At 45.5% G+C, this 16,554-nt stretch overlaps 2 protein-coding genes across 2 annotated transcripts; both read left to right on the top strand.

The window, feature by feature from the left end:
- Nucleotides 1-2,751: 2,751 nt before the first annotated feature.
- LOC307269746 (histone H4) lies at nt 2,752-3,063 on the top strand (the record flags this gene model as incomplete). Its single annotated transcript, XM_080052775.1, has 1 exon — nt 2,752-3,063. One exon carries the CDS (start codon nt 2,752-2,754, stop codon nt 3,061-3,063), a length of 312 nt encoding a protein of 103 aa, XP_079908901.1.
- Nucleotides 3,064-12,894: 9,831 nt separating this feature from the next.
- LOC307269773 (histone H4) lies at nt 12,895-13,206 on the top strand (the record flags this gene model as incomplete). The annotated part of the gene is made up of 1 exon (XM_080052809.1): nt 12,895-13,206. The coding sequence occupies one exon, from the start codon at nt 12,895-12,897 to the stop codon at nt 13,204-13,206; it is 312 nt and encodes a 103-aa protein (XP_079908935.1).
- Nucleotides 13,207-16,554: the final 3,348 nt, after the last annotated feature.

The raw sequence follows: 16,554 nt of genomic DNA, 5'->3' as shown, positions 1-16,554 counted from the left end.
GGAAGGTCGGTAGGGTCGACCTTTAGCCTTTGTGGTTCTTACCCTGCGGATTAGTCTGCTTTTCCTCCGCTTGCCTCCAATGGTCTTTTGCAACTGTCTGACATATGCGCTGATCGTTTTGGCGCAAACCGCCAGGGGGTCAAGCGCCCCCTCCACCTCTTTACCGGTCAATGACCAGGTAATCACGTCCTTCACCATATCCACTGCAGGGGCGGGCTGCAGCGGCATTCCGAGGTCCTGGAGCCCGCCAAGATACGGGTCCAGGGCAGCTGGCCGGTCGCCTACCACCACTGCCCTTTTGTATATTGCGTTGCATCTGACGGTCACTTCCCGGAGGGTAAACCGTTGCAGGTGCTGCTGCGCGATCATGTATTTCTTTGGACTCGGCTTCACACCATGCAGCAGGCCTTCCAGGTAGCCAACCTCACTGTCGGTCCAAGCCTCCTTGGGACCTTTTCCTGCCTTGATCTCGCACTCTTTCATGTAGGCCCCCGAGTGTTTGATCCGCATGTGTTGACTCAAGCCCCTTTGGGATCCAAAGGTCTTTACACACAGACCGCACGGCTGATCACCTTTCCGTTTCTCTTTTCTAGTCGCAGATCCGCATTGGGCGGCGTGGCGGATGCCCGAAGCCGCCACTCGACACGAGGTCGCACATCTCCTACATATGAACAAGGTCTTTCTCGGGCAGTGCACCTTCTTGAAATGGTCGGTGGCCTCCTTCAGGGTAGTGAGAGTTACCTCACACAGGGTACAGTCCTGTCTCAGCCACGGTACTCTTAAGCCCAAAATCACGGTGTTGGGCAAGGCCGATTTGTTTGTCCAGGTGTCCCTCCACTCCTTGTCCCAGCTCATCAGGAGCATGCTCTTTCTAGCCATGGTCGTGGGAAACAGGACACGCTTGGCCGTGCCACTGTTTGTCATTTTCGTAGGGCTTGTCCTACTCAATGTTCCTGGTGCCAAGCCCAGGGCCCTCACTGCCAACAGGGAACGATCACGGACCTTGGTTCTGCCTAGGCGGCCCGGACTGAGGGACAGAGAGCCTTCCCCCAGCCTGGTTCGGATGAAACCCGGAGGCACTCTCCGGGGCGGGGTAGACATTCTGGGAGAGTGCAGCCAAAATGTCCGGTGCAAGCGCTGCTGAATGAATATCACTGTCAATTTTCTGCCGTTAGGATCCCACCGATAGTCAACCGAGTATACTATCCACTTCAACACTTCCCGCCACCTAGATACGGCATCGAAAAAATTATTCATCATAGCAAGGCCTTGGGATGGCGTCTCATCCATCAAGGGGTCCTTAGCCATCGAGGCCCGAGTCAAGGCACTCTTAGGGGGCAAGGTCCCCTCGTGGTCCTCCCATGATCTTTACGTGGGTCGCTCGAAAAGGAGTCCTGGTGCCGGGGAGGCACTCTTTATCCATTTGGCCCACAAGCGCGGTACTCAAGAGGGGAAGGGGGCAAGGTCCCCTCATGGCACCCATCGAGAGTTAATCGTCATGGCAGGGCCTCAGGATGGTAGCTCGTCCATCGGGGGGTCCTTAGCCATCGAGGCCCGAGTCAAGGCACTTTTAGGGGGCAAGGTACCCTCATGGTCCTCCCGTGATCCTTGCGTGGGCCGCCCAAAAGGAGTCCTGGTGCCGGGGAGGCCCTCCTTATCCATTTGGCCAACATGCGTGGTACTCCAGAGGGGAAGGGGGCAAGGTCCCCTCATGGCACCCATCGAGAGTTAATCATCATGGCAAGGCCTCAGGATAGTAGCTCGTCCATCGGGGGGTCCTTAGCCATCGAGGCCCGAGTCAAGGCACTTTCTGGGGGTGAGGTCCCCTCTTGGTATCCATACGGATCTTGCTTTGGCTACCGGGGGACAGGTTCCTGGGCCGGGAAAGCCATCCCTATTCATTGGACTTCAGATAAGGCGTCACGGAGGAGAAGGTCCCCTCAAAAATCGGGTGCAGTACCGGGCTTGTCCACACGGTGCGCACCCACCCAGCTCGTGTCCTCAGCCCCCATCCACAAGGCCTACAGTAGTGGCGGCCCCAGGGGTGTATGTCCCCTCTTGGTCACATGGCGGTCAGGGGTCCCTCATCGACTTTCGGTCCCTCCCCACTGACAAGCGCCTATCCAGTGACTCCGGCCTTGTTTTGGGTCTGATAAATGCACGCATCCCCGAAGGTCAGCGCTCGTTGGCATGTATTAGCTCTAGAATTGCCACAGTTATCCAAGTAACGTTGGAGCGATCAAAGGAACCATAACTGATTTAATGAGCCATTCGCAGTTTCACTGTACCGGCCGTGTGTACTTAGACTTGCATGGCTTAATCTTTGAGACAAGCATATAGATAAATAGTTAGAAATTAGTTAAATATGAATAATATATATAGAATACAAATATATAAATATGGTTAAAATATAAATATGTATGTATAAAAGATTTAGAAATACAAAATTAATATTATTTACTGTTTAAAAGCTGGTAGGTTGGAGTTCATGTAAATGGATATGACTGATATGCTGTGTTGCCCTACAGACTGCAATACATGAGCCAGCATGAGTAGGCCCTAATAGACCTTGCTGGGAAAGTGTGACATCACAGTAAGAGAAATGTAGGGTTAGACAGTGAGACCATAAAACACTCTTTCTGCCTTTTCTCAGGCTAGGATGAACACATTTATACTACATAGGATCTCAGAATGCAATACACCTTCATATTCCCACCGGTGAAGTAGGCCTTTAATCTAGTGAAAGCAAAAATGTCTGGTCGCGGAAAAGGAGGCAAAGGACTCGGTAAAGGAGGCGCTAAGCGTCACCGTAAAGTTCTCCGTGATAACATCCAGGGAATCACCAAACCCGCCATCCGCCGTCTGGCTCGCCGTGGCGGAGTGAAGCGAATCTCCGGTCTGATCTACGAGGAGACCCGCGGTGTGCTCAAGGTTTTCCTGGAGAATGTCATCCGTGACGCCGTCACCTACACCGAGCACGCCAAGAGGAAGACCGTCACCGCCATGGACGTGGTGTACGCTCTGAAGAGGCAGGGCCGCACGCTCTACGGCTTCGGAGGATAAACAGGACCAATCATAACAACAACCCAACGGCTCTTTTAAGAGCCACACACTACGTAGAAAGAGATTATTCCTACAAATCTTCAACCGAAATCATGATTCCAAAATGCTCATGCAGTACTATTTTCATGTCGGCCTTAACTAACTTCTCTATATCTGCAATACAAGTAATACATATTCTATATAGGTTTTGCACAAACAGTATATAAAGTAATACATTGAAAATGGGCAATGTGAACATAATTTACAATATTTTCTTTTGAATGTGGCTATTTCCCCCTTCCCTCCAAGACATGATCATATTCAATATTAATGCTTACCCATCAATATACACTCATTATAACTCATTAACTGAATAAACAAACTTTCCTCACAGGAAAATGTGATCCCTGGAACACTGTTTGAAGTTAGAACGTTTCTTGAAACGTTACTGTTTCACAGTTTGGTTTACAAACATATTCTAGTCTTACGTTTGGTTCAAGGCTCCTCAAAATAATTTTGTTTAGATTTTTGATGATAGAATTATTCAACACAAATAAACTAACAGGCTCTGCAAATGTAAACACATCCCCCGCCTCTGAAACTGCATAGTGCACCTTTAAAGTAATAACTATTTGACTCATTCCACATGTCTTTCAACGAGCGTCCTTTACACACAACCAATTCAAATATATAATTTCATGATTCATCTTTAACATGTGCTCATAGCAAGTGCCCCTGACTGCAGCTCGCAGATCGAGGAGGAGCTTAAATTTCCCTAAATGTGGGCTGGTCTAAACGATTCGCTCGAGCTCTAAACGTTTCGCTCGAGCTCGGGGGCGCCATCTTGTGGCGCAGATCCGGCAGCACATTCTCAAACGTCAATACAGCACAGCACAATGACTTAGAGACATACTTTTAACTTGTCAAATGTCTTTTTTTACCATGAAAAATAAATAAATAAATAAATATATATAAAAACCAGACACATATTATTTTGAACACTCAATTATATTAGCTTAGTCAAATAAACCAGACAGAAGACTTTGTGTTACTAGAATTATTTCATCAAACTACCCAAGTGTTTGAATAATTGAAACTGAGTCAGGCCTTCTTGGAAGCAGGTGAATTTACTTGCAAACAGCATGCAAGGGTCAAACAACATGTATCACAAATGGGCTTACATGATTGAATACATCGAATGAACAGTGTACAGAGATTATATGTAGTGAAATGTGTAGGCGTATACACTCGGTTTGTGTGTCCAGCCCGTTTTGCTGGCGAAAGCAGAAATGTTTTTAATTAGGCAGATAACAGGATATGGGAAATTTAGGGAGTCTTTTCTTACTGTGCACATGAATGCGTCATACCTCTGTATTGTGCCAAAATCTTATTAGGCAGTTTCTTCTTCAAGGCTAAACAACAACTTGTAGCAAAACTGGGACAAAGTTCAACAGCCAGAAAGCATGTATTGTGCATTAAAATATTATACAATCATAAAGCAAACTAAATTCTGTTAACATTCCACCCTTTTTATAATATTTAATGCAACTTTTTGCAACACTTCAAAGCAAAAGGGCAAAGCATATGAGTAAATATATTTCAGTCAAGCAGAATAATATCAAGTACATCAACATCACAGTTGTGAAAATGCAAGTTTGTGTACTGGTGCAACTTCGTCTATGTACAGTTTCATAGAGGACAGTCTTTTGCGGAAGCCAGGGAACAGGAACCTAGGTCGTCTTGATGGTCAACAAGTCCCTTTTGTGGCATTCTGACGCAAAGTGTCCTTCATATCACAGTCACTGGGGGAATGGTTAGGTATGACCATAACCTATTCAGATTGTTCCTCAGTGTCCAATTGTCCTTATTGAAGAATGGTCAGCTTCGTCTTCTCCTTGCATCTGAAACAGAATGAATTTGAGCAGTAACATGTTCTCAAAAGAAATGCTCATCATTCTGCCAGGGTTGTTTCTAAAATATCATCCTATCCATTTTGCTTGCTCTAGATGTCACAATTAACGCACAACAACATTTTAGGATAGGTTTGATTTCATTCTTCAGTTCACATTTTTTGTCTGTGTTTGGGCAGCATTCAAGCACACACAGGCAGTCAGGCCCTCCCTTTTCTGAATGGGACTGAATCACACACACACATTTTCCTTCAGATACTCCCATTTTTCACCTCACAGAGATTGCGTCTCCCACACACATTTTTTACATGTGCTCTCTCCTTCTCTCTTTTCAAACATGCATTTCATCTATCACATAACACATTATGATCACATTGTTCAGCACACAAATCCCTTTTAACTTGTAGTTCAAATCAAAAGCATTGAACAATTCTTTTTAGTGAACATTTTCATAAAAAGAACACAAAAGAACGCTTTTTTTTAAGTTCATGCTGGGACTTTAAATGATTGACTGCACCTTTAATCTTTAAGGTTTACTATGGGGCTTGGATTGGCAAGATATTTAGCTCTAAACTTTAAAGCGTTTAGCAATTTAGTCAGAACTCTGGTCATCTTTAGGAGACAAGCATTTTGTAACCCATCATAACAGCATAACAATTGTATGCACACTTACTAAACCTTCTCCCTTCCCCTACATACTTTTTCTTTCTTTGTAACATCCATAAACAATCAGTTCCAAACAATCTTTTTCCTCTTACACTTTCAACAACATTCTCTTATCATCTCTTTGGCCACCACCTTTCTCTTTACTGTTCACTCTTTTACAAGTAATTTAATTTTTAAAATGTAAAATCTAACATTAAATTACCCAGTAATCAATTTAACAGGGTGAACACCCCTATTCCCTCCAATTGATTAACAAAATTCACCAATTTAAAACTAGAACACCCTATGTGATGTATTCTAAACAAAACTAATAAGTCTACTCTGCAGTTGTAGACTATTGACAAACATAACAAAACAAAACAAAGATGATGAGACTTATTTTTTGGTAAGTGTTAAGACCTCAAAACACTAGTAAAAATTGTGACAAACAAAACAAAGAGGTGAGACTTATTTCTTTGGCTAGTGTCAAGACCTCAAAAACACTAGTAAAAATTGTGACAAGTTTTGTATACTTAGTGACCCACCGTAACACTAATCACAGCTTTTTGTCCTTCCTAAACAGTGAAACTTCATAAACACTAATATGATGTCTAACAGTAGTTTTTTCAACCGCAACCAATTGTTTTCATAAGTTAAACTCTCAGTTTTATTCTAACTTCCTAGTGTCATGAAACAAAAGATAACTGCTAGACTTGGTTTTTTCAGACATCAACATCTGAATAAAAGGGAATGCGCCGAATCCCACACTAATGGCCATCTTTGAGACTTTATTTGTTGTGAGTGTATTTCCTCAAACACTACAGGTTGAGATAGGTTTGTCTCTAGTGCATCTTCCCAAACACTACAGGTTGAAATATTTTTCTCTTTAGTGCATTTTCCCAAACACTACGATCAGTTATTCTCCCTTACGGTAAAACCATGAGAAATACTGCTTCATAAACTAGTTTATCTACCTAATACATAAAACAAAGGAATTCCTAATTCCTGGACAAAACAAAATCAGCTGTTTATATTCACCTGATTTCAAGAAAGCCTCGACTCGCTCAGTTTTGGCTCTGGATTCCGTCACCCCTCCTCCGTCCAAGTAGAGTCTGCAGACAGCCTCTTTTGTAGCAATGTTCACTGGAGGTCTTTTGTCGAGAGTCGTGGACTCCCCCGTGCCCGGTGCAGGCTCTTCTCGTCCAGAGGATGAGGATGTTGGATCCGGCAACTCGAAGGACCATTTGTTACTAGAATTATTTCATCAAACTACCCAAGTGTTTGAATAATTGAAACTGAGTCAGGCCTTCTTGGAAGCAGGTGAATTTACTTGCAAACAGCATGCAAGGGTCAAACAACATGTATCACAAATGGGCTTACATGATTGAATACATCGAATGAACAGTGTACAGAGATTATATGTAGTGAAATGTGTAGGCGTATACACTCGGTTTGTGTGTCCAGCCCGTTTTGCTGGCGAAAGCAGAAATGTTTTTAATTAGGCAGATAACAGGATATGGGAAATTTAGGGAGTCTTTTCTTACTGTGCACATGAATGCGTCATACCTCTGTATTGTGCCAAAATCTTATTAGGCAGTTTCTTCTTCAAGGCTAAACAACAACTTGTAGCAAAACTGGGACAGAGTTCAACAGCCAGAAAGCATGTATTGTGCATTAAAATATTATACAATCATAAAGCAAACTAAATTCTGTTAACACTTTGCATCATTGATTTTTTTTATTTTCACCCCAGGCAAAAAAATAAATATATATATGTTTTAGCCAAATACATTCCTTAAGCTTCCAACCCTGTTCCCGGTTTCCAGTTGTCAATTTCCCAGCGTCTACAAAGGAAACAGATTGCAGTTCTTATAGGCACAATAACAATGCAAGATGTAAAACAGATCATTGAAATAAGTGGAGGGATTACGCTTTAGTCTAGCAATAGTTGACTACAAGACTAATTACTCACATGACCTCTCACCTGTAGCCCTCCTTCCACTCGTCGCCGTTTCCTGTCCTGCAATCGGTCTTCTTCAGACCTTAGTGATTTAATGACAACATACATTCACTATGAAAACATTCATGTTGGTCTGTTGACAGTGAGTAAAACAGTTTTTTTTTTGTGATTTGATTCATAAGTGTGATATTCAGGGCACTTACGGCATGGGGAAGTTCTGCAGGAGAGTGAGACACCACCATCTCCTAATTTGCAGCATGTTTTCCTTTGAAGAAGGAAATGCAGGAAGATGTTAAAAAGAAGATGTTGTAAAAAAAAAATAACACCTTGTACACTAAGCATAATGTGTCACGATTTACACATACCTCGCTGAAATCACACTTGGCCCCCATTACAATGTACAGAGTGTACTGTAAGTCAAGAGGTACTGGTTAATATAATGTCAGGCGTATTCCCAATGATACATTTTTTTCAATACAAATTAATGTGGTTTTAATGTAGCAAGCAAACATTTTTACAGACAACAGCAATGCTATAACATGCTGATTAGGTCTTACCATCAAAACAAACACGCCGCAGTTGTTGGAGAACCCTTGCTTTGTTAGGCCCTGAGGTGTGAACAATGTATTTTAATAAAAGTATGGCAAGAAAATAGTAAAAAGTTAGCAAATGCTATTATGTAATGTCTCACCTGGACATCATCCACACCAAGCTCTCTCCAGGGGCCAGAAGAGAGGCTGTAAGCAATGTGTCTGTGCAAATAATAAGCGAAGTAAATAAAAGTAACTCAACTTCAATCAACTTTTGATTGACAAGCATGCATAAACGCTTGGAACAAAGCTTGAACTGAAGAAGGAAGAGGTTGGAACTTCAAATAAAAAAGTTTTCATAACGGGCTTAAACAGAACTGCCCAACTCAAAAAAGATAAATAGTTCTGTTTCCATCTGTTTAAGGAATGAAAATTGTTGGAATATGGAATGGAATATTTTAGATCAAATAAAAACAGAACCATTGATTAAAACCAACAAAAGGACAAGTGGTTTAAAACAGAACTACCACTGTCCAGATGGGAGGTGTTTCCAGGACAGCAAGAGGTCGACAAAGTCACGTGGACTCTCTGCTCTAAGGTTGAATTTTACTGAAAAGACAACCCCACATGGGCAAGTGATAACTGCCCAACCACCTGTGAAACAGAAAAAAACAGTAATAACTGACATTAGGAGCATGTATAGCTAACCTACTACATAATGATAAGTAATTTATTTAACACAACAATGTCCAACGGTTCTGGGCAGGGCATACACTTTCAGTAAGTCGATCTTTTGGGTCGGTCTCAGGCGGGACTCTGAGATCTTCCGGAGCATCGTCTGCACAATCTGTTCCAGTGGGGCCTTTTGCACCCCACGCCTCGGGTCTACCTCCACCCCCAGGTATCTCACCGTGTCCCCTGGGCCCACCATTCTTATGGGCGCTCCATCGATAGACCAGGGCTGACAATCGTTGATCTTGCATGTCCGGCCGCGGTGAGACAGCAAAAACCCATGACATTTGTTGGGGTTAACCTGGAGGCTCGTAAGCCCAGAGAACTTTTCCAAAATGGCCAGGTTCCTCTGCATACCCAGCGAGGAGTCGCTCAATAGTACCAAGTCATCGGCGAATGCCAGCGCCGTTATTTTAGCCAAACCGCAGGAGAACGCGGTACCCCTGGCCTCCAGGACTCGGAGGAGAGGGTCAATTGCCAGGTTGAATAGCAGCGGAGAGAGGGGGTCTCCCTGCTTGACCCCTTTGCCCATGATGATTCTCCCTGTCCGGCCTTGTCCCGTGGCCACTTTGGTGAAGCAGCCTTGGTAACAGCTGGAGATCAAGCGGATAACAGAAATATCCACTCCCCTGTGTTCCAGCACCTGCAGTAGGTGTTTGTGCGACACTGAGTCGAACGCCTTGGCGAAGTCTATGAACACAACGGCCAACGATCGTCCATCTCTCCTGCTTTGTTTCATAAGACTATCCAGGACGGCCAGGTTCTCCTCACAGCCCGGGGCCTCAATGAATCCTCTCTGCCTCACGTGGACCTCGCAGGCGTCCTTCAGGCGATGGTGTAGTACGCTGGACAGGGCCCTCACGACTATTGAACTGATGGTGATGGGCCTCCACTGGTGAATGTCTCCTCTCAGGGCCTCATCACTTGTCTTGGGTAATAGGGTTGTCCTGCTGCCCTTCAGACTTCTGGGCAATTTCCCAGTCAAGAGCATCGCATTAAACAGGCTCGCCAGTTTGACCCCTCCCGAGTCCCACCTGAGCAGGTCCCTTTTCCGAATGCCATCCGGGCCTGGTGCTGAGCCAGCCCTCATCCGCTTGATTACGTCTAGGACTTCTTTAGGGCTAACTGGGCAGTAGAATGGGCTATTGTCAGCGCGCGGTAGTACCGCAAATTGGCCCAGGTCCACGAAGCCATCCACGCCCCCCCAGATCCTGGCGTTGACAGCCTCAACCTCCTTGAGGTCGATGTTGCACGTGGCCTTCCCCATTCCATCAAGAATCATTTTGGCCGCCATGTTCTTGTTCTTCTTATACAAGGTCCTCATGGAAGGTCGGTAGGGTCGACCTTTAGCCTTTGTGGTTCTTACCCTGCGGATTAGTCTGCTTTTCCTCCGCTTGCCTCCAATGGTCTTTTGCAACTGTCTGACATATGCGCTGATCGTTTTGGCGCAAACCGCCAGGGGGTCAAGCGCCCCCTCCACCTCTTTACCGGTCAATGACCAGGTAATCACGTCCTTCACCATATCCACTGCAGGGGCGGGCTGCAGCGGCATTCCGAGGTCCTGGAGCCCGCCAAGATACGGGTCCAGGGCAGCTGGCCGGTCGCCTACCACCACTGCCCTTTTGTATATTGCGTTGCATCTGACGGTCACTTCCCGGAGGGTAAACCGTTGCAGGTGCTGCTGCGCGATCATGTATTTCTTTGGACTCGGCTTCACACCATGCAGCAGGCCTTCCAGGTAGCCAACCTCACTGTCGGTCCAAGCCTCCTTGGGACCTTTTCCTGCCTTGATCTCGCACTCTTTCATGTAGGCCCCCGAGTGTTTGATCCGCATGTGTTGACTCAAGCCCCTTTGGGATCCAAAGGTCTTTACACACAGACCGCACGGCTGATCACCTTTCCGTTTCTCTTTTCTAGTCGCAGATCCGCATTGGGCGGCGTGGCGGATGCCCGAAGCCGCCACTCGACACGAGGTCGCACATCTCCTACATATGAACAAGGTCTTTCTCGGGCAGTGCACCTTCTTGAAATGGTCGGTGGCCTCCTTCAGGGTAGTGAGAGTTACCTCACACAGGGTACAGTCCTGTCTCAGCCACGGTACTCTTAAGCCCAAAATCACGGTGTTGGGCAAGGCCGATTTGTTTGTCCAGGTGTCCCTCCACTCCTTGTCCCAGCTCATCAGGAGCATGCTCTTTCTAGCCATGGTCGTGGGAAACAGGACACGCTTGGCCGTGCCACTGTTTGTCATTTTCGTAGGGCTTGTCCTACTCAATGTTCCTGGTGCCAAGCCCAGGGCCCTCACTGCCAACAGGGAACGATCACGGACCTTGGTTCTGCCTAGGCGGCCCGGACTGAGGGACAGAGAGCCTTCCCCCAGCCTGGTTCGGATGAAACCCGGAGGCACTCTCCGGGGCGGGGTAGACATTCTGGGAGAGTGCAGCCAAAATGTCCGGTGCAAGCGCTGCTGAATGAATATCACTGTCAATTTTCTGCCGTTAGGATCCCACCGATAGTCAACCGAGTATACTATCCACTTCAACACTTCCCGCCACCTAGATACGGCATCGAAAAAATTATTCATCATAGCAAGGCCTTGGGATGGCGTCTCATCCATCAAGGGGTCCTTAGCCATCGAGGCCCGAGTCAAGGCACTCTTAGGGGGCAAGGTCCCCTCGTGGTCCTCCCATGATCTTTACGTGGGTCGCTCGAAAAGGAGTCCTGGTGCCGGGGAGGCACTCTTTATCCATTTGGCCCACAAGCGCGGTACTCAAGAGGGGAAGGGGGCAAGGTCCCCTCATGGCACCCATCGAGAGTTAATCGTCATGGCAGGGCCTCAGGATGGTAGCTCGTCCATCGGGGGGTCCTTAGCCATCGAGGCCCGAGTCAAGGCACTTTTAGGGGGCAAGGTACCCTCATGGTCCTCCCGTGATCCTTGCGTGGGCCGCCCAAAAGGAGTCCTGGTGCCGGGGAGGCCCTCCTTATCCATTTGGCCAACATGCGTGGTACTCCAGAGGGGAAGGGGGCAAGGTCCCCTCATGGCACCCATCGAGAGTTAATCATCATGGCAAGGCCTCAGGATAGTAGCTCGTCCATCGGGGGGTCCTTAGCCATCGAGGCCCGAGTCAAGGCACTTTCTGGGGGTGAGGTCCCCTCTTGGTATCCATACGGATCTTGCTTTGGCTACCGGGGGACAGGTTCCTGGGCCGGGAAAGCCATCCCTATTCATTGGACTTCAGATAAGGCGTCACGGAGGAGAAGGTCCCCTCAAAAATCGGGTGCAGTACCGGGCTTGTCCACACGGTGCGCACCCACCCAGCTCGTGTCCTCAGCCCCCATCCACAAGGCCTACAGTAGTGGCGGCCCCAGGGGTGTATGTCCCCTCTTGGTCACATGGCGGTCAGGGGTCCCTCATCGACTTTCGGTCCCTCCCCACTGACAAGCGCCTATCCAGTGACTCCGGCCTTGTTTTGGGTCTGATAAATGCACGCATCCCCGAAGGTCAGCGCTCGTTGGCATGTATTAGCTCTAGAATTGCCACAGTTATCCAAGTAACGTTGGAGCGATCAAAGGAACCATAACTGATTTAATGAGCCATTCGCAGTTTCACTGTACCGGCCGTGTGTACTTAGACTTGCATGGCTTAATCTTTGAGACAAGCATATAGATAAATAGTTAGAAATTAGTTAAATATGAATAATATATATAGAATACAAATATATAAATATGGTTAAAATATAAATATGTATGTATAAAAGATTTAGAAATACAAAATTAATATTATTTACTGTTTAAAAGCTGGTAGGTTGGAGTTCATGTAAATGGATATGACTGATATGCTGTGTTGCCCTACAGACTGCAATACATGAGCCAGCATGAGTAGGCCCTAATAGACCTTGCTGGGAAAGTGTGACATCACAGTAAGAGAAATGTAGGGTTAGACAGTGAGACCATAAAACACTCTTTCTGCCTTTTCTCAGGCTAGGATGAACACATTTATACTACATAGGATCTCAGAATGCAATACACCTTCATATTCCCACCGGTGAAGTAGGCCTTTAATCTAGTGAAAGCAAAAATGTCTGGTCGCGGAAAAGGAGGCAAAGGACTCGGTAAAGGAGGCGCTAAGCGTCACCGTAAAGTTCTCCGTGATAACATCCAGGGAATCACCAAACCCGCCATCCGCCGTCTGGCTCGCCGTGGCGGAGTGAAGCGAATCTCCGGTCTGATCTACGAGGAGACCCGCGGTGTGCTCAAGGTTTTCCTGGAGAATGTCATCCGTGACGCCGTCACCTACACCGAGCACGCCAAGAGGAAGACCGTCACCGCCATGGACGTGGTGTACGCTCTGAAGAGGCAGGGCCGCACGCTCTACGGCTTCGGAGGATAAACAGGACCGATCATAACAACAACCCAACGGCTCTTTTAAGAGCCACACACTACGTAGAAAGAGATTATTCCTACAAATCTTCAACCGAAATCATGATTCCAAAATGCTCATGCAGTACTATTTTCATGTCGGCCTTAACTAACTTCTCTATTTCTGCAATACAAGTAATACATATTCTATATAGGTTTTGCACAAACAGTATATAAAGTAATACATTGAAAATGGGCAATGTGAACATAATTTACAATATTTTCTTTTGAATGTGGCTATTTCCCCCTTCCCTCCAAGACATGATCATGTTCAATATTAATGCTTACCCATCAATATACACTCATTATAACTCATTAACTGAATAAACAAACTTTCCTCACAGGAAAATGTGATCCCTGGAACACTGTTTGAAGTTAGAACGTTTCTTGAAACGTTACTGTTTCACAGTTTGGTTTACAAACATATTCTAGTCTTACGTTTGGTTCAAGGCTCCTCAAAATAATTTTGTTTAGATTTTTGATGATAGAATTATTCAACACAAATAAACTAACAGGCTCTGCAAATGTAAACACATCCCCCGCCTCTGAAACTGCATAGTGCACCTTTAAAGTAATAACTATTTGACTCATTCCACGTCTTTCAACGAGCGTCCTTTACACACAACCAATTCAAATATATAATTTCATGATTCATCTTTAACATGTGCTCATAGCAAGTGCCCCTGACTGCAGCTCGCAGATCGAGGAGGAGCTTAAATTTCCCTAAATGTGGGCTGGTCTAAACGATTCGCTCGAGCTCTAAACGTTTCGCTCGAGCTCGGGGGCGCCATCTTGTGGCGCAGATCCGGCAGCACATTCTCAAACGTCAATACAGCACAGCACAATGACTTAGAGACATACTTTTAACTTGTCAAATGTCTTTTTTTACCATGAAAAATAAATAAATAAATAAATATATATAAAAACCAGACACATATTATTTTGAACACTCAATTATATTAGCTTAGTCAAATAAACCAGACAGAAGACTTTGCATCATTGATTTTTTTTATTTTCACCCCAGGCAAAAAAATAAATATATATATGTTTTAGCCAAATACATTCCTTAAGCTTCCAACCCTGTTCCCGGTTTCCAGTTGTCAATTTCCCAGCGTCTATAAAGGAAACAGATTGCAGTTCTTATAGGCACAATAACAATGCAAGATGTAAAACAGATCATTGAAATAAGTGGAGGGATTACGCTTTAGTCTAGCAATAGTTGACTACAAGACTAATTACTCACATGACCTCTCACCTGTAGCCCTCCTTCCACTCGTCGCCGTTTCCTGTCCTGCAATCGGTCTTCTTCAGACCTTAGTGATTTAATGACAACATACATTCACTATGAAAACATTCATGTTGGTCTGTTGACAGTGAGTAAAACAGTTTTTTTTTTGTGATTTGATTCATAAGTGTGATATTCAGGGCACTTACGGCATGGGGAAGTTCTGCAGGAGAGTGAGACACCACCATCTCCTAATTTGCAGCATGTTTTCCTTTGAAGAAGGAAATGCAGGAAGATGTTAAAAAGAAGATGTTGTAAAAAAAAAATAACACCTTGTACACTAAGCATAATGTGTCACGATTTACACATACCTCGCTGAAATCACACTTGGCCCCCATTACAATGTACAGAGTGTACTGTAAGTCAAGAGGTACTGGTTAATATAATGTCAGGCGTATTCCCAATGATACATTTTTTTCAATACAAATTAATGTGGTTTTAATGTAGCAAGCAAACATTTTTACAGACAACAGCAATGCTATAACATGCTGATTAGGTCTTACCATCAAAACAAACACGCCGCAGTTGTTGGAGAACCCTTGCTTTGTTAGGCCCTGAGGTGTGAACAATGTATTTTAATAAAAGTATGGCAAGAAAATAGTAAAAAGTTAGCAAATGCTATTATGTAATGTCTCACCTGGACATCATCCACACCAAGCTCTCTCCAGGGGCCAGAAGAGAGGCTGTAAGCAATGTGTCTGTACAAATAATAAGCGAAGTAAATAAAAGTAACTCAACTTCAATCAACTTTTGATTGACAAGCATGCATAAACGCTTGGAACAAAGCTTGAACTGAAGAAGGAAGAGGTTGGAACTTCAAATAAAAAAGTTTTCATAACGGGCTTAAACAGAACTGCCCAACTCAAAAAAGATAAATAGTTCTGTTTCCATCTGTTTAAGGAATGAAAATTGTTGGAATATGGAATGGAATATTTTAGATCAAATAAAAACAGAACCATTGATTAAAACCAACAAAAGGACAAGTGGTTTAAAACAGAACTACCACTGTCCAGATGGGAGGTGTTTCCAGGACAGCAAGAGGTCGACAAAGTCACGTGGACTCTCTGCTCTAAGGTTGAATTTTACTGAAAAGACAACCCCACATGGGCAAGTGATAACTGCCCAACCACCTGTGAAACAGAAAAAAACAGTAATAACTGACATTAGGAGCATGTATAGCTAACCTACTACATAATGATAAGTAATTTATTTAACACAACAATGTCCAACGGTTCTGGGCAGGGCATACACTTTCAGTAAGTCGATCTTTTGGGTCGGTCTCAGGCGGGACTCTGAGATCTTCCGGAGCATCGTCTGCACAATCTGTTCCAGTGGGGCCTTTTGCACCCCACGCCTCGGGTCTACCTCCACCCCCAGGTATCTCACCGTGTCCCCTGGGCCCACCATTCTTATGGGCGCTCCATCGATAGACCAGGGCTGACAATCGTTGATCTTGCATGTCCGGCCGCGGTGAGACAGCAAAAACCCATGACATTTGTTGGGGTTAACCTGGAGGCTCGTAAGCCCAGAGAACTTTTCCAAAATGGCCAGGTTCCTCTGCATACCCAGCGAGGAGTCGCTCAATAGTACCAAGTCATCGGCGAATGCCAGCGCCGTTATTTTAGCCAAACCGCAGGAGAACGCGGTACCCCTGGCCTCCAGGACTCGGAGGAGAGGGTCAATTGCCAGGTTGAATAGCAGCGGAGAGAGGGGGTCTCCCTGCTTGACCCCTTTGCCCATGATGATTCTCCCTGTCCGGCCTTGTCCCGTGGCCACTTTGGTGAAGCAGCCTTGGTAACAGCTGGAGATCAAGCGGATAACAGAAATATCCACTCCCCTGTGTTCCAGCACCTGCAGTAGGTGTTTGTGCGACACTGAGTCGAACGCCTTGGCGAAGTCTATGAACACAACGGCCAACGATCGTCCATCTCTCCTGCTTTGTTTCATAAGACTATCCAGGACGGCCAGGTTCTCCTCACAGCCCGGGGCCTCAATGAATCCTCTCTGCCTCACGTGGACCTCGCAGGCGTCCTT

The sequence above is a fragment of the Ammodytes marinus genome (assembly GCF_949987685.1).
Source record: "Ammodytes marinus genome assembly, chromosome: 24".
NCBI classification, from domain to species: Eukaryota; Metazoa; Chordata; class Actinopteri; order Uranoscopiformes; family Ammodytidae; genus Ammodytes; species Ammodytes marinus.
The sequence above is the reverse complement of the archived record's forward strand: the minus strand, read 5'-3'. Positions and strand labels throughout refer to the sequence as shown.